Source organism: Drosophila albomicans, chromosome 2L, assembly GCF_009650485.2.
Source record: "Drosophila albomicans strain 15112-1751.03 chromosome 2L, ASM965048v2, whole genome shotgun sequence".
Classification (NCBI taxonomy): Eukaryota; Metazoa; Arthropoda; class Insecta; order Diptera; family Drosophilidae; genus Drosophila; species Drosophila albomicans.
The window spans coordinates 16559289-16578534 of NC_047628.2; the positions used below are offsets into that span (position 1 = coordinate 16559289).

The 19246-nt window shown below is 38.7% G+C and overlaps 1 protein-coding gene and 1 non-coding gene across 2 annotated transcripts in view; one reads left to right on the top strand and one right to left on the bottom strand.

Annotated features, from left to right (window-relative positions):
- LOC117563592 (tyrosine-protein kinase Btk29A) overlaps positions 1-19246 on the bottom strand; it is a 49089-nt gene that overhangs the window by 18143 nt on the left and 11700 nt on the right. Inside the window, exons 3-5 of the mRNA XM_034241978.2 lie at positions 9679-9774; positions 9378-9573; positions 9074-9220 (exon numbers count right to left, since the gene is read on the bottom strand). Of these exons, the coding sequence (XP_034097869.1) occupies positions 9074-9220; positions 9378-9573; positions 9679-9774 (439 nt within the window). The remainder of the gene's footprint in view (positions 1-9073; positions 9221-9377; positions 9574-9678; positions 9775-19246) is intronic.
- Trnak-uuu (transfer RNA lysine (anticodon UUU)) lies at positions 18631-18703 on the top strand. Its single transcript has one exon. It is a non-coding gene; the product is annotated as a tRNA-Lys (tRNA).

Sequence of the window (19246 nt, forward strand, 5' to 3'; positions counted from 1 at the left end):
GAGAATTACTCGGGACAGGTTATTTGGGTTGGTTTCGAATTTTCGGGTTTTAGTTTCGGGTTTTGGGCGTCGTCGGTAGCGCAATCATAATATTTGTAACTCCTTGTCAGGTTACATTATGCCACAAAGACTGCAACAAATTGAGTGTGTGCGTGTTGTATATTTATATTTTTTTTTCATTTTCTGCCTTTTTAACGACAATTTCAAGCCAACCTTTAATGGAGGGGCGAGATATTTCCTCGGGTGTTTTATGACTCGGGCCCTTCTCATGAAAGCCAGACACGACAATAGACAATCGCGTTGATACAAAAGCTTTTCTTTGCTTTGCGCGTGTGGAGGGAAAAACATGAGTTGAGTTTAATTGATTTCTATTGAAATTTGAAACGGCACTTTTAATACTTGGGGTCACAGATGATAAGAGCGTTGCAACCACAAAGATCTCGGCTCGACTTTATAGTAGTTTTCTTTGTTAATGATTCAGTTGAAAGTCTCGTCTCTAATTTAGCCTAACGAAATGTTGTAAAACAAACAAATAAACAATTCTCTGCCAAAACATAATGACATTAAAAGAGAACAACACTACACTAGACAACAATATTATTTTGAGTGAATGATGATGATGAAATCCAAAAGAGAACCCGAATACCTGAATTGGGTATATAGCATACTGCTTGTAAAGTCTCGAACTTATACATAGGCTTTAACACATACTTGACGTTACGTGATGAGCAGTCTTAAGCGTTTCGACTGCGACGTGTCTGGCCTCAGAGTGTGGAAGAAAAACAAAACAAATAAAATATCTCGAAAAGAAGAAACTCGAAAACAAAAACTAAATACCAATTGCAATTGAGTCAACGAAAACTACAATGCAAAGCAAACAAGAGATTTGAAGATCCTGTTTTCGGTTTTCTGTTTTCTGTTTTTCAAAAATATATCCACAAGAACAATATTGAATTACACAATGAAAAGGTCACATTTCGGCAACGAATAGATACGATTCACTTTGGGATCTCAAACAGCAGCAGCAGCTACCTGCTAAAATAAGAAGAGAGTGCTTATGCCTTATGGCTTATGGACAGGGTTAGCTACAACGACTTTTAAGTGAGGTATTCTCCAGTTAGAGGCGCCTGCGCACTAATTGGTTTACCAGACAGAGAACAGGCTTTGACTGGTGCTTAAGCAAGTGAGAAGAGCTATTGTTGATGGGCGTGCTTGATTCTGAGATACCCCTTAACTTATTTTTTTATTGAAAGTTTCAAGATTTAAGAACTTCGCTTAGAAGTGTCAATAAAATTCTGTTGAACCAAATGAAATAATCTTTGAAATACATAATAGTGTGAAAAAGTGAAGATTCTGCAATGCTAAAGTGTTAAATTTTACTTAGAACTTCCTTTTAGAATCTTTCACACGTGCCTAGCTTAATGTTTTGTCTTCAGCATTAACATTTGTGATTTATTCTTTCGCGAGCGAATGAAATGAAAGACAAAAACACAAAAAGTTGCTGGCAATAAACTAAAACTTGTGCCTACTTTTCCCTCTATTTGGAAGTTATTCTCACGAAAGTTTCGTCTAATATTTTTTGGGGTTTTTAACAAGTCAATTAACAACAACAACAAAAACTGCGCATAGAAGAAACTGAAGATTTAAATTGTTTAGAAGAGTTGTGCGTTAGATAAGCAAGAGAAACAAAAACAACAAAAAACATCAGCAGCAACAAACAGTAAGCAAACCTAAAGCCAAAGCGGAAAGTCACAAAACTGCGCACGCCAAAAAAGAAACAAGTTAAACAGCTTTGTGCGGTGCGCGCAGCGTTGCCAGATTGTCCCCAAGCCCAATAAAGACGTGTACTCGAGACTCTCGTACTCGTATGTAAATGTGTGCGTGCCAAGTTGGAGTCTATGCCTGTGTGTATGTGTGTGTGTGTGCGTGACATAAGCCACTTTTACTGTTAGAAATGCAATCGGATGCGCTCATTTCTGCTTTTTGTTGCATTACACACGATTACAATAAAATGTAATAATAACTTTCGCGTCAAATGATTTATAATGGCATTCGTCATTGATTTATTTTGTATATTTACATTTTTTTTTAAACGCTGTGTTACACTTCACTAGGATTTATTTAATTATAATAAATTTTGGGGCTGTGTGTTTTACTGGCGATTTTTGGCTTTTTACATTTTGTTGCCGCCACGTTTTGCTCATTAACAAAATGCAATTAACTTTGACTGGTTGGTTATTTGACAATTCTCATTGCATGACTTTGGCGTTGTTTTATTTTATTTGTATACAATATATATATTTTTTGTTTTCGCCTTTTCGCCTAAATGGCATTAAAAACGCGACTTGTGACGCCAAGAAATGTGAAAATCGCGACGAAATGATTTTTAAATTGACGGCAGCAAGTTGTCGAATATTTGTTGTTGAATGGCACACGCGACAAGCGACAAAACTAAAAACGACGAAGAGACGTGAAACTTAAACAACTCGCGCAGCTCTAACTTAAGCCTGTTGCGCACTCAAAGACGGCTCGTAAGCAACTGAACGAAGACATAGTCGGTGAGTATGAACGGAGCGAAAAACAAGTTGAGGGCGTGCAGTCGTCGCTCTCTCGGAGAGTGCAAGACATTGAGTTAAATGGGGAGCGAGAAACAGACATAGAGAGAGAGAGAGCGACAGAGAGAGAGAGAGGGAGAGCACAACATTTTGGGAGTTGAGTTGACGGCTGCCATATGGGTGGAAAAAGTACATAAACAAAAGCAATCAAAGCAACAAGAAAGAACGCAATGCAGTTTCTGTTTAACATAGAGATATGCTCACACATAAACACACACACAGACACGCGTGCATACACAGCACGTATTTGTGTGGCGATATCTTGCTGTTGCTGTTGTTTCATTTAGTTGTGTGTTGGAGCCTAAGCAAATCAATGAGCACACTTACACTTACCCATACCCATGCCCACTTGCAGTTACAGTTAGAGTTAAACTTGCATACGTACCTGCAATGAAGAACAAGAAGAAATAGAAAACGCATTAGTGTGAGTTCGAGACGGTGAAAGAAGAGTAAGTTAATAAGCATGCAATACCGAGAGACAAATAAAGTTCTAAAGCTGTTAAATTTGCTGCCAGTTGCACAGCGAGCCATTAGCAGGAAGTGGCCCCAAGCAAGTTTTCGTTGAATACCCTCTGAATATGAATTCAATTGGGTAGAACGATTTGAAGTAGTAATTGTATTTTAAAGCAACAATAGCATTGGTGTTTACAAAAAGCAGGGCATTGCATAGTTATGCAATGGCTGCTAGCAGTGCGTTGCTTGATAGAAAAACAGAATGCAAGGAGGCAGCAAAACATTCGCTGCATTTGTTTTTTGGCTGGCTGCCAAACGAAGATGGAGAGATGACGACGGCTAATATCAATAATATGGCGCAATTACGAAAGCATTTGAACAACAACAACAGTATGAATAGAACTTCATGGGAGGAGTACAAATGTGAAATTCTGCTTCATCTATCCATTCTTACGCAATTAGTTGGCTTTTTGTTCTAATCAAGTCGCAAATTTGCATAACAAACATTAGCGTCTGGCCCAAAGCGAAGCTAAAATATAATAAAGAGTGATTTCAAGCAGCCAAACAATCATCATCGTTGATTATTAGAACGTTAAACAGTTGTCAAATGGCCGCAAGATTAATTGGTAAAAGGCCAAAACCAAAAATAAGCATTGCGTGGCAGCAGCAGCCCTAGGAAGACGCAATGAAAGCACAAGCACAACAAGAAGAAGCAGAAGCAAGAACAAGAAGAGTAAGAACAAGAACAAGAGCTTTAAAGCGACGCCCAGCGGCGGCTGCTGTAGTTGCTGCTGCTTGCTGCTGTTGAATCTGATTTCCCACGTTTAGAACGAATCACAACAGAAACGCATCATTAATCATGAGCAGGCTCTGGCTGCGTGAAAGAGAGAGAGAGAGAAAGAGAGCAGAGGCGGGGAAACGGGGGGGATGCCTAAAACTTTAGGCAAGCGAGTGGGTAGGGCAGCCAGAGAAGGAGAAGAACATGCTGAAGAAGGAGAAGAAGAAGCAGTAGCGGCGAAGATGCATGAAAAGGCACACACATAAAAGCATGTTTGGATACTCTCTCTCTCAATTTTTAAGTCTCCACTCCACCTCCCTCCTCTATCTGTCTTTGCTCTTTTCATGGTCAATCACCCGACGCTTTTATTTTATTTTTTTGAAGGAGACGCAACAACAAAAGCGCCTAATTACAATCATTTGTGACTTTCAAATGGGACGACTAGGCGAGACAGGGACAGGCATATTAATCAGAGCAGTCACTGCCCCTCCCTCTCTGCCACTAGCAAGCAGCTGCTAGAGATCCTCCAGCAAGTCCTGAACAAGTTCATTGCACGTGCCCCGCGACACAACACTAGACACAATTTTTGTTTACTTTTTCGACACACACACACGCACACAGCAGTAGGAGCAGGCAACAGGCACAACAATTGGCCTGGCAAAAACCAGTTTGAACGTTACCAATTTCGCTCTTTCGGCCAAGACGCAGACACAGATGCTCTTAAATATCGAACTGGCTTTTCGGATACAACACTAACAATAACAGCAACAACAACAACAACCAAAACTGAAACCGAAAAAACCAGTTTCCACAGCAAAGCACTTCAAGGAACTCTGGCAACTCTCCAACAACTCCGCGGGGGTGTCCAAAAACCAAACAGAAAAACTGCAAGCTGCTACCAAACAGAGATCCCTTTTTAGCCTAATATGTGGAAAATCTCCTGAAGTGCGTCTTTGTTCTTTGATTAGAGACAAGCTTTGTTTTCTTTTTCGTGTGTGTGCTGTAAGTCGAAAAAAGAAAAATAAAACCAGATGATAATAATCACAGACATGAAACTATTTTCGAAGCACTTAAAACGAGGCGCATAAATCTTGACAAGTGTGTGGGGTGGCAAGGGGAGGAGCGGGGAAAGTCTGGGTGGAGCAACGGCATCGTAAAACTCAGCGAGCTAGCTCTTGATATCTGTAGTCACTTTTTAATTACCATCCGAAGCGAGCGAAAGTCTGTCGCCATCGTCATCGCCCTCCCTCCCTCCCCCTACTTACACAAGAGCGCAGCCCTGGGGCAAGGATGAAACCATAATTAATCTCAACTGGCAGGGAACTAAAAAAGGTCCAAGCACACTCCATATGCAACAATATAATTCGGGAGCCTCGTGCTGAGTGCGCGGGCGTCGAGAGATTGCAACCCATTGACAGGCTAATTTATTGTAACGGCAACTGACAGCGCCCCAAAAACCGAGGGCGTGCAACCTCCCAGCCTCCAACGTCCATCCTTCTCCAATCTACCAAGCGAGGCCACTTTCCTTGTTCTTCACACTGCGCTGATAAATGAAGTTAATGTGCGTTCCGATTTTTCGCAAAACAGATCCGATCGCATCGCATCGCAATGACTTGCCGAAATCGCAGACTTAACGGCAACTTAATGTGACGCCTCCATTTGGATGAATGTTCGTTCTGTGGCAAACAAATTTAAGGGTAAAACTCTCTGAATGCATGTCGCCCTCCTATTTAATCTGATGACACAAATGTTGTCTTGATCGAAATCAACTTGACAAGGGGAAGCCGAGTAATTGTCTCGGCACGAAATGGGAAAAGTTGGCTCCTAAGTGTATGACAGAGAATGAATGCAGCAGCAGCAACAGCAGCAGCAGCTGGTTGTCGTCTTCTTCTAGTCGAATAATAATATTTATATAGGGGTCTTTTGTACCCAAGGACACAAAGGATAAGCGACAATAATTGGACAAGAAATGTCTGCGTGAGTTGAAAATGTTCTCTGTTAATTATACTATCCAACTCAAATATGTGTTAAATGAGCGCAAAAATCTAATTATGTGAAAGGGCTCAAGATACTCGAAAAAGATACACAAGTGTGGGAGATTGTCATCCAGATACAAGTGCTGATAAGTATCTTGACGGGGAGTCTCCCCAAGTTCCATAAAGGGAATATCTTCTGAGGTATGTGTACATAAAATTCTACTTTATGGCTGACGTTGTTTGATTTTCTGTGGGAAGCACTAGTTTTGTAGAATTTTTCTAAATAATAATACAAGTATTTTAAGGGTTCTCAGATTTGTAAAATTCAACATAAAGGCCAGAGTTGATTGAGATTCTAATTTAAGGAAATGCAATAGAAAATATATCTATTATATATGTAGAATTTGATGTTGTTATAAACACTGAAACTGCTGTCTAAACTTTATCATAAAATGTGGTAATTAATACCATAATATAACAGTATAATTATATAAGTATGAAAAGTATTGTAACGATTTTTAGACTTGTAAAATTCAACTGAGTTGATTGAGGTGCAATACAAAATAAATGTATTATATATCTAAAATTTGATGTTATTATAAACACTGATACTGCTGTCTAAACTTTACCACAAAATATGATAATTAATACCATATTAATTTAACAGTATAATAAAATGTTTAAATAACTGTTTTTGGTAAATACTTCGAGTTGTTTTCTTATATTTATTGTTGACAGCATTCGATGCGTATCTTGGCGCTGTTTATACCCGCTACCCATAGGGTAGAAGGGTATTATAACTTTGTGCCGGCAGGAAATGTATGTAACAGGTTGAAGGAGGCATCTCCGACCCTATAAAGTATATATATTCTTGATCAGCGTCAACAGCCGAGACGATATAGCCATGTCCGTCTGTCCGTCTGTCCGTCTGTCCGTCTGTGTGTCTGTGTGTCTGTCCGTCCGTCCGTATGAAACACTGGATCTCAGAGACTATAAGAGATAGAGCTATAATTTTTTTTCGACAGCATTTGTTATGTTTGCACGCAGATCAAGTTTGTTTCAAATTTTTGCCACGCCCACTTCCGCCCCCGCAAATCAAAAAAAATCGAATAACAAGCGTAATTTTAAAGCTAGAGTTACGAATTTTGGTATATACAATAATTACTATAGTAGTTATGATTCCTGAACATTTGGTTGCGATCAGATAAAAATTGTCGAAGTTATTAAAGAAATTCTTTTGTATGGGCAAAAACGCCTACTTACTGGAGGTCTTAGTTACTTTGTCTGACAATCTGGTATATTGTGCCGTCTATGGTATATTTTGAATGCGGTACTATATCGATATACCACATATACCATTTGGTATATTTTTTTTAGTATTTTTGTAGTATATTTGGTATATTTTGAGAAATATACCGCAAAATATATTACTTTTATTCAAAATGGGTAGCGGGTATCTCACAGTCGAGTACACTCGACTGTAGCTTTCTTACTTGTTTTATTTTGTCATAGAGTTCTACACTAAATCACTTTGTCTTTAATATGCACACATACTCTTTCGGCACAAAGTACAGCGCAAGAGAGAGAGAGAGCGTGGCTATCTTGATAGATCTGTGAGAACAAACAACATACACACAACAGATGCAGGCAGATAAGTAATGTTTATGGAGGTTGTGTGAATCATGAGTTCATCTAAAAGCTGCGTCGCTGACGCTCGATTGTTTTGTTTGCTGCTGTCATAATACTTGGAAATCGCAAGCAGTCGATACCCCCTAAAGCTAAACTTTAAACTGACGGACAGAGATCGGACTCCAGGTGGCAGGTGGCAAAGTTGCATTAGACAAACGAAACAAAACGAAAGAAAAGCAAAGCAAAGCAAAGGCAAAGGCAAACCGGCGACGACTTTTGTGGTGTTTGTTCCGGCCACACACAAAGCAGCGATTGCCACCAAGTTGTGCAAAAGTATCTGCGCATCTTTCAGATGCTTTGCTGCTCATTAACAGCTACCCAAGTTGCAACGAGGAAAACCGAGACGAGACAATGTGTCAAATTGCGCAAGGCGACAGGAAGAATGAAAAGCACTGGCGAATGGCAAACATGTGCGAAAAGAAACACAGTTTTGTGTCGAAGGAGCAGCAAAGGCAGAAGCTGCACAGAGAGAAAAAGTTGATAGAACATGAATTGAAATGACAAGAGAAGCTGGAGGAAAATTGGTGATTCATATTTTTAGATATTTATATCTTTTTTATATATTTTTGCTATTATATTTTATTGATGTTCTTAGAGCATTTGAAGGGGAAATCCAGCCAGCTGTTTAACAAATGTTTCTAGTTAGCAAAGACTTAAAAGAACTCATTTAGTGGACCTTTATAGAAAACTTTTTGTATCAATTGTATATAGTGATAAGATTAAGATGCAATTTTGTTATCAGAAAAATAATATATGTAATAAATAATAATAAATTGCGGAACAAACCCTGGTTATTAAATTTATGAAGTGCCTTTTTCTGGTACACTTTTTCTCTCTGTGTAGCAATAGCTAATGCATCTTTAACCATGGTCATAGTGATGACAAGATTCTGCATGCAATGCAATAGCTTCCAATGCTGCTTTTCACATTGCCCATCATTAGCTGGCAGTGTTGAGAAGATGCCTCAATTAGGCTTCGACCGTGCCTAAAAGAATGTCTAACTTGCAACTCACTCCCCGTTTAGCCCCATTGCCAGTGAGGTGAAAGCTCACGGCATGAAATTGAAAACAGACTGAACTTCTCCCTAAAGCATGGCGAATGCTTGCCACATCAGTTTATCGCCACATGTTGCAATGCAAGGCAAGACAAAAGAAAACAAAACAAAGCGAAAGCTGATGCTGATGCTAAAGCCAAATGAAAACAAAACAAATTCTACAATCTCGCCACATGGTTGCCCTCTGCCGGGTCTGTCAATGTCTTCCCCTCCCTATACACATATATTTGCCAGACTAAAAATACAGAAAACTGGACTGCAAAATCAAACATCGTACACGAAACAAACACACGAGTTTTTCATAGAGAGGAAGTTGCAACTATGCCACGCCAACGCCAACGCCATTACGGACACGATCTCGAGGAGAAGCAGGTGAGGTGCGAAAGGGAGCTGGAGGTGGAGAGGGAGTTGCAATTGGAATTGAATTCAGAGGGCTTCACGCAAGGCGAGAAATTGCTGGCGATTTGCTTTATGGCATTGCCAGTGGCATCAACATTGTTGTTCTTACTTGGATTGTTGTTGGCCTCACGCCAATGAGTTGCGGCGCGACATCCAAAGGTGGCACGTGCTAATCCCTTGCAGCAGCTCCACTTCTTGCCCGACCACAGACCAGGATGATAGCGATACGATTTCGGTGTATTGCTGTCCTCGCAAACTAACAGAGAGAGAGAGAGAAAGAGAGAGAGACGGAGATCAATAAAGTTTTCGCATCAATACGTAAATTTAGGTTAAGCGATGGATCTTCTCTTTACTTCTTTTTTTTTGGGGTCATCATCATCATCATCATCATTATCATTATCGAGGTGACTTACCTTGTCTTATGGCTCGTATCCAATCGCTGCGCTCCTTCTCGCTGTTGGCTATCACGTAGAGCGTGTATTGTGGCACCGCTCTTCCCACCAATTGCCCCTCAACTCCGTTGCCCGACAGCAACTGTTGTTGTTGTTGCTCCGCTTGTTGCTGTTGCAGCTGCTGTGTCTCGCAGTAGCCCACTTGAAACGGGTAACCCTGTTAATTGCATTCACATTAATCGAAATCGAAATCAAACGTGTCATAAAGGCGAGAGGAAGTCTGAGAGTGTGGAAGTGAAGCAGGGGAAGGTGGAGTACTCACATCCGGGGCAAAGGGATCACCGCCCTCACCGTTGACTGTTGCCTCCTCCACAAGGCGAACGCCTTTCAGATTAATGCGTCCACGTTCGCGACGTCGCTGAAAGAGAAAGGAAGCAGACACAGAGATTAGTGAAAAGATGCCACTTAACACTTAAAAGATATGCAAGCAGCAACGGTCACGAAAGTAGCGAGAATAAAGAACTCAAGAGAAATGTTTGCACACTTAATAACTTGGTCAATATATCAATGAGGATGATATGGTTATAAGGTATGTTATAATAAAGACAAGAGTAAGATCCAATCATAAAGCGTTTATGAATATCAGAAAGTTTGGCAAGAATTTAAAATAGCAATGAAATTCCAAAATAGCAAAACTATAATTTATTATATCAAATTACGATGAACCTAGCCTAACTACAAGATCAAATCATAAAGCGTTTATGAAGGAGAATTTGAATTTGAGGAAGAACTTGAAATAACAATCGATATCTAAAATACCAAATAACAATTTATTAGAACAACTAACGATGACCCTAGCCTAACTTCACGATTAAATCAAGAATTTGAATTAATAATCAAATTCTAAATTTAAAATTGATAGCCAATTACGATAAACCTAGCCTTACTGCAAGATGAAATAAGTAAGCGTTTAGGAAAATCAGAAAGTTTGGCAAGAGTTTGAAACAACAATCAAATTCTAAAATTAAATTTTATTAAATCAAATTACGATAAACCCAGACTTACTGCAAGATGAAATCGTAAATCGTTTACTATAAAGAGGAAAGTGTAGAGTCGAAAATAATAGTGAGGGTTTATTTGCTCTTTACAAATTACAAATTATTCAAATTCATTATAAAGAATGACAATAAAACTCACATAACTGCAATGTCAAATCGTTTACGAACAGAAAAGAGTACAGCGTGTGCTTAATCTTTAAAGTCACAATCTTCAAGTCACAAATTGCACTTGAGAAACCCTAAGAAATTTCCCCTGTAACAAGAGCTCAACCCTTGCCAAAATCAACCTATAATCGGGGAACATTACTACAAAAAAAAAGTGCAGAATAAAAAAGCTGCCACAAAAAACTTGGCAGTAAATCGGAAAGAGGCGTCGCATAATAAAATGCCACCGAAAATTTCCGCAACTCAACTCGAGGTTTTTTTTTTGTATTTTTTGTTGTCAGGCATTCTATGTGGCGTCGACATCGCGTCACTTAAAGCGACGTGCTATCCTGGCTGCCACGCCGTTGTCCTTGTTGTTGCAAGGGTAATTTGTGCACGTGTGGCAGTAAAAGTTGGCAAGGGGAGGAGGAGGAGCCGGGTAACAATTGTGCACACTTTGCAGCGCTGCAAGCTCAATTAAGTCAACATAATTGGCCTAATTGACTTGACAGGCGACTTCGAAGGAAGCCCAAAATGTAATTTAGCTTTTCTTTGAGCAGCATTTGTTCACTTTACTGTTTTTCCTTTGTCTTTCTCTGTTTTGAACTAGGCGCACTTGGACTTAATCTTGTTGTTGCTGGTGTTGTTGTTGTTGTTGTTGTGGAACACACGCAGCGTGGCGTCATCGAGTGAAAAGCGAGAGATAAGCACGTCGTGTCCCCTTTTGGCTTATCGCAGCAACCTGAACAAAAAAAAAAATATACACACAAACAAAGATCTAAACAAAAGTGAAGCAACAGCGACAACATAAAATAAAAACTTGTGCAACAACAACGACAACAACAGCAACACACAGTTGACACAAAGACCTCAAATAAACAAGCAGCGATTTCAAATAAGAAAAAAAAAGATCTTTAAAAAAAGAAAGAAAAAATCTTTAAAGCAAGTACTACACAAAACAAAAGCTGCATTCGAGAGTGCTCGACTTCGAGATACTCGATACAATTTCTTGAATAAGTTTTTTAAATTATAATTCAATAACATCCGTTTGAAATTTGATCGTCTGTCCATAACATAAAAGTAAAGTTTTTTTTTCAGTTGCCACAAACTCATCATACCCTTCTACGCTTTAGTTGGCAGTCTTAAAAAAAAAAAGGAAAACGAAAAAACACTTTAGAGCAGCGGCAAAAGTCACGGCTGCTACGGGGGTCAAAGGGGGAGGCTAAGCACACACACTCGCACGAAAATAATGAAGATGAGGAGAACAACAACGAAAAAAAAAAAATGGAACTTCCTTTTTGGCTTGCAAGTACTACATAAAATTGTACATAAAACGTCAACAATTATTTGGGTTAAGCTCAAGTCAAAGCAAAAGCCAAAACAAAGTCTAAAAAGCATGTGGGAGAGCTAAAAAAAAAATATAATAAGAGAAACACGATAAAGCGAGAAGGGAATGAAGAAAACGTAAAGCAAAGCGAAACGAAACGAAATGGAAATTTTGTTTTTAAGTAGCCAAGCATCAACTTGACAGGCAATTGAAATTGAAATTGAAACGCACTTGAAAACACACATACACACAAACACATACTCACACACAAACACACACACACTCGTGAGCATGAACACGAACATTCAATTGGCGCTAATTTGAGAAAAAGTTCCAAAGAACGGAAGAGTAGAGAAGAACTTTGTATCACTCTCAACTGTAGAATAATGATGAAAATAATGCTAGAAATTAGATGAAGGCATGCTTCAAAATCTTCATCATAATTGAATAATAAGTGGATAAACCCAACACATGCAAGACGTGAAGAAATCCACGCATGAAAACAAAAAACTGGAACAAAGGAAAGTTTCTAGCAATTATGCTAGATTAATTCCTAGACTTTGAAGCTTTGGCATTCTTAACAAATTATGATTATAAGCAGAAACCTACAAGAAGAATGCCATAATTTATGACTTTAGTAATATATAGAAATACGAAAAAGAAGCAGTTAAAATTGTTCTAAGAATTTTAATTTCAAGTTCAAAGAAGACTTAAGAATCGATCTCATAAAAAACGAGACGGCTTCTACAACTAGACAAAATTAAGCTTTCTTAGAATTATAGAATTGGTAAATATGAACAAGCGTTTATGATTTTTTTTTTTTTAATATTCAACATCAAAAGATTGATTATCCCTTAGTATATTTACTAATTAAAAATGTTGGTATATAAAGATTGGAAATATTTCTCAGGGTCATTCCTTAAGTTTTTTAATAGAGCTCCTTACTCTTTAAGTTGATAAACATTTTTTTTAATACTCGTTTTTAATATCAAAAAAATTATCCCTAAGTATTTTTATTATTCAAAATCTTTGCTGTTCATGTTTCTAAATTAAGCTTTAAATATTAAATACCATTTCTTACTAGTTCACCCACATTTCTTTAAGTATTTAATACCACAGATTAAGATTAAAGATTTTAAATAAATCAAAACTTTACTTATTCAGAGACTACCAAAGTTCACTTTTTAAGTTCTTTTTTAGTAGATGAACACTTTAATTATTAAGTTTGTTTCTCTAAATACTCGTATTCACTATCAAAAGGTTCCTTTTTTTTTGATATTCCTTAGTATTTGCAATACTTAGAATACAACTTTCCATACTGAAAGTTTCAAACTTGTCTCCAATCACCCAGTTATTATTACCAATAACTTATTTTCTGCCGCTTGATAGCTGCTGCTGGCAAATGAATAGAAAGAATATCAGTGTGGAGAGTGTGATTGTGGGAGTGTGAGTGTTGGGAGTGATGGACAATAAAAGCTAAAGGAAAGTCATCACAATTACATTGACAACATCCGGCGGCGGCTGTCCTGGCTTGTTGGCTTGTTGGCAGTTTGCTGTTGCAACATCGTCAAAGGTTCTGATGCTTCCTGTGCTGCATGTCATGATTTCCATGTCGTGCCACTTTTCAACATATAGTCGTAATACTTTTTACTGAATAGAATGCTACAGAGCTAGAGAAGAACTCAGCAAACTAGCAATTGAAATGGAAATGCTAAATGGAAAATGTGAATGAAAATGATGGCAAACTTCTATCTCCCTTTCTCTCTCTCTCTCTCTCTGTCTGTCTCTCTGTGTGTTCTGTGTGTGGCATAGTTGAGAATCATGGCACAAAACTTTTAGCCGAGTGGGTGAATGAACTCATAGCTCAGCATATGCAACGTATCGTCCCTGCTGCATGTGTTGCAAATTGGCAAACGCGACATGTGGCAATAATAAACGGCAAGCGAGTGGGCTGCCCCAGGCCAACAACAACAAATGGCAACATCAACGTGTACATTAAACTCACAGCTGCTTGTGATTTACATTGAGAAACGCAGACACAAAATTGACAGCAATTAAGCGGCATAAAGAGCAAGAAGAAGAACCCGACAACAGAGAGTTGCAAAGATGGCAAGCAGGGAATTGGGAACCGGGTTTAGTAACCTGAAGACCTCTCACTCGCTACAAAATTAAATACATACATTTTTGTATTTTTGGGGCGCAACGAAATCGAAAGGCAGTGAAAGTCAATTAATGCAACATTAATCAAACTGCATTTAAATGCAGCCTGCAGCAGGCACAAGACCTTCGCCCTAGGGCCAAAAAGAGGGCTGTCAAGAGGGGCGTAAACACGGCCTACAAAGTGTTGAAATTGTTATGCAAACAATCTGTTAAACAATGATTAGAAGAAGAGCTGAAAAGAAGATGTAATATTGAAAGTATTTTTTTGAAATTTCAAATTCTAACATTCATCATAATAAAAGAGAAAAATACCCTTTCATAAATTTTAAAGTATTTTTGATATATCTAATAGAATATCATGTGGGTCCATCATAATAAAATATAAATAAATATACCCTTTTTCTTTTTTTATTGTCCTTCGTCTATAATTAAGTTTGAAGCGTTGGCAGTCAGCTGTGAGTCCTTTTTGTAGACTGTTGCTTAGGCTACATTTGGGACCCTTTTCCTTCTTTTCGGTTTTGTCGTTTAAAGTTGCACTGCAATTTCCGCGGCAAACGCTCAAAGGAAAGGGATACTTAAGAGTAACACAATACGCCAAAGGACAACAGCCTGAAACACGAAACGTTGCTAAAGGTAACCCTAACGCAGCTTGAGGATTCAAACTGGAACTGGAACTGAAACTGGGAAAAACTGAGACAGAGAGGAACTGCAACTGAGACAAAAGGCCAGAGACCAGAGACCTAAGAGCGACTGGGATTCGAAACACCTGCGCATATAATTGAATGAAATGTCAAAGCAAAGCGACGACAGGTAGGCAAAGAATGGAATGGAGCGAAAGCGAAAATAATTAAGTGCAAAATGCAATTCAATTGTTGGCAAACAACAACAAAGATGGAGACAGAAATACGAGAAAATAATGATAAGATTCAAGATTTTAATAGGGACAAAAATAACAATATATTCAAAACTGTAAAGCAATTAAAAGTATAGAGAAAGACATAATTGAAAAAGAATAGGAAAATGAATGTAAAGTATTTAAAAATATGGAATTTGCCAAAAAAAAAAAAAAAAATCCTTTTGTACAATTCCAAATTGCAATTATGTTAGATGAGCCAAAGCAACTAAGAACTTCAGGCTGAAACGTTTTAAAATATATCTGAAAGTATCTTAAGATACATATATAAGTATTTTCAGATATGTATATATGAAAGTGTATTAAAAACACGTAAACCAAATAGAAGTTTCGAAGACCACACAACAAACATTTCTGAGTTCAATAACGTATTTGCTTCAATAAAGACTTGAAGCTCCGTTAGCTCAACGTTTACTCAATGACACATTTTGTTCCTGAGAAAAGTAAATTTATATTTTATCTCGAGATCGGGAGGGAGAGGGGGTCGACCCCTCCCACGCTTGGAAAATAATGTTCACTAATGTGTAGCTAATGAGGCAATTCAGCATAGCGAGAGGAAAATCAAATAACTTTCGTGTTCAGTTCGATCAACGATCAAGTGTCGGCGAGTGCAACATTTCAATGTTGATTAATGGAAAGCAAACTGCGTTGTTGCATGCGAGTCGTCGAGACGAGTTGTGGGACACGATGAGGCATGTTCTGTGTCTGCTGTGAGATGCGTAACGAATGTGACGAGTGCAAAGTCTGGAACTTGGCTGCCGAATAACGATGAAAACGACGACGACAATGGAGAATCGAAAATCGAAAATGGGGGGAAAATGGAAACGAAATGCGACGCAACGCAACGCGACGCGACGTTGCATGATTGATAACGCGCCTTTGAGGCGCTTCTTAGGCCAAGCCTGCCCTGGTCTGACCTGTGTGACCACATGCCGCGATTGTTGCATTGAAAAATTGTCTCAAATAAATTATAACTGTAATAAAAACAAGAGACAGACAGCCAGCCAGAGCTTGCAGCATTTGTGCAGCTGAAGTACTTCAAGATACTCAGCTAATGTATCTAATGGCTTTTCAATTTCACGGACGAACTGGACATGAGTTTTGGGATGGTAACAAAATAAGAGTAGGAGTTGAGGTTGATGTTGATATTGAAGTAGGGGATAAGGGGTAGGAGTATGGCCAGGGGTCAGCAGCCGAGCAATAAATTTTCATTTCCCACAAGAAAATAGCATGTATGAAAACTACAACTATAGAGTGCACGACTATGAGATATCCTATATCATACTTAAAGTAACTAAAAGTATTTTTGGAGATGGAAACTTAAAACAACAACATACAATAAGTTAAATAAATGAGTAAAATAAGAAAAACGTATGTAATATACATTAAATAATGGCTATAATACCCTGCAAAATGTATCAGGCAAATAGTAAATTCAAGGAAGTATTTAAATGATATTAAAGTGACAATATTTGACACACCAAATAAAACTCTTTAACAAAAAGCTCATGCCGCTCGAATTTGTTCAATTTTAGGTGCTTTAGAATTCACAAATCTGGTCACACTTAAGTGCTAATCACGAATAATACTTCATACTATCGAGTGCGTTCACCTTTTCTATGCTATAAAACTTTATTCCACCTATTACACCCTTTCAATCGTCTGTGTACTGGGTATAAACATAAAATGCAGATGCATTTTTCCAATGAAAATGAAAACGAAACTGAAAACACATTTTCAGTTCATATGCATAATAATTTGTGTGTTGTCTTTTGCTGCTGCTGTTTCTGTTTTTTTTTGTTTTCTCACATCAAAGGACATGCTTGACTGCCAGCATTTCTGTGTTTCTCAGTGTAATTAATTTGGCGTTGAAAACATTTCGTATTTCTTCTGGAGCTGCCAACTAGCTGCTGAGTCATGTCCACTCGCTGTCTGTCTGCTGTCTACGCTTCTTCCTGTCCCGTTTTGTATCTAGGCATCATCTAACTTCACCTGATGACTTCCTTTCCTTCGAGCTGTGTGTGTTGTTCTGTTGTTGTCTTTTGTAGAAATTTGCATTGTGTGTTGTTATTTTGTTTCTTTTCTTTTTGTATGCATGTTGAAAGCCTACGCTATAATTTAGCCCCCCACAAGCGTCCTGGGAAAGGCCGCCCATGCATGAACTGGCTTTTTAGCTGGAATTTTTTGGATGCATAATGATGATCAAGTGATCTATCATCATCATCATCATCGTAATCATGATGATTTTGTAGTCTGGGAAAAATATAAAAACCAAAAGCGCGCGTTGGCGATAAAATGCAAGATAAGCAACGCCTCTGAATAAGACGAAAAAACAAAAAGTTCATACAAAATCTCAATAATTAAATTTATAGAAACCAAGAAGAAAAAATAGGAAATCGAAGTCAAAGATGCGCCGCAGATAAGATCCAAGCAGCACACATATATACATACAGCTGATCAATCAGCCAAAAAGGTGTGCTGCCCCCTTCCCCTCTTGCTCCCCTTGCCAAAGAACTCAGTCAACCCGTCTGCCACATGCTGTCGTATAAATATGAAAATCGTGACTTGAACGCTTAAAAAGCGCTTAAAATGTATTAAACAAACATATGGAAAACTTGTGTAAGGCCGGAAAATGACAAAGAGCCAGCAAACAAAAATGAAAATGAAGTGAGAGACTGCTTAAAAGAAGTTGGAGTCAGGGAAGAGAAGAGGAGAAAGGCATAATTGAATGGTAACAATGGTGGGGGCTAAGGTTATAAATGCGCAGAGGAAATTGTCAGTCATAAGGTCAAAAGGCAAACCTCCATAATAACGATACACCAAAATACTAAACGTATAAGAAGCATATAAAGAATTCCCCCCGCAACCCTCGACATAATTACATGCGAGTGCTTCTCCTGACAGCTGTGGAAAATACCCCTACGCATAGGCATTTCCATTCCCATTCTCATTCCAATTCCCATTCCCAATTCTCATTCGCTTTCTCAGATGTTAACCAAGTCAACCCGTGTCCCGGATCGCGGGTCTTCGCTTGGTTAGCTGTTTAAATACTTTCTTCGAACACCCGATGAACGATGCCTGCGTTCGCGTATGCGTTGCCTTTGTCTATTTCTGAAGCAATTTGTGTTTATTTTTATGTTTTGATAAATGCATTTCATGAGCTGCAACAACGCAGCGGAGGTCGTTCACTGGATATATTATATGTATGTATGTACATACATATATTTTACAATGACGCGACCAAAGTCGTAAACCAAATAAACTTCATTTGGAGTATGCAAACTATTTGCTTTTAATTAATTGCGTTTATCTAAAAATATTACCAATCAATTTGAAATACCACAATTAATGAATTTCTTTCTTTCCTTTGTCTGCTAAATTTATCATAAATTTCTATCACGAGAGAACGAAATTATCGCATGCGATAAATATATTTAGCACTGATTATTAATACAAATATTAGGAATGCAAAAGCAACGAAACTAATGTGTTCTCGTCTGCTTGTGCTATTTTTAGTTGCCTGCACATGGCAGCAACATGTGTGCCAGAGCGAGATGGCAACAACAACAACACACACACAGGCACTCACACCGACACGGGCAGCGCACAGAGAGCAGACGTCGCGCTCTTTTGCTGGGTTTATGTGCGCTCACAGCGCCTCAGCTTGCAAGTGCCCGGGTAGCTCAGTCGGTAGAGCATTGGACTTTTAATCCAAGGGTCCAGGGTTCAAGTCCCTGCTCGGGCGATCCAACTTTTTGCTTTTTTTACATTTTTTATTTATTAAATTCATATTTTTATCAAGGAGATGAATGGGAATGCGTATTAGAGGCTAACTCGAGCTCCTTTTGTGCGTGTGGGAAAAAGCCAACGGCCAAATAAAGTTTCATTCATAAAAATGCATGCAGTCGGGGCATATGCAACATGCTCGCAATTAGTGCAGGAAGAAGGCGGCTCGCCAGCCAGTAGAGCACAGACGAGCAACGCCCGCGGTGATTGCTTGCTTTTGCGTTTTGCTTTTGTTTTTGTTTTCATTTCGGACCATGTCTTCTTCTACGAGATCGTGTCCAAGCAGCCCAAAGAAGCGCAGCCTTTGCAATTCCTGAGCGATGAGTGCGCAACGCCCCCAAAAAACAAAAAACAAGATTGGCGGACACACATATGTTATGTATGTGCCACACTCGGTTATGGCCTCCTCCTCCTTGCAACTGTAATGCCAACCGGATGCGGGGCGGATGCCAAAGCGATTGAATCATTCATTCATACACTACTATGGTCTGGCCTATGCATG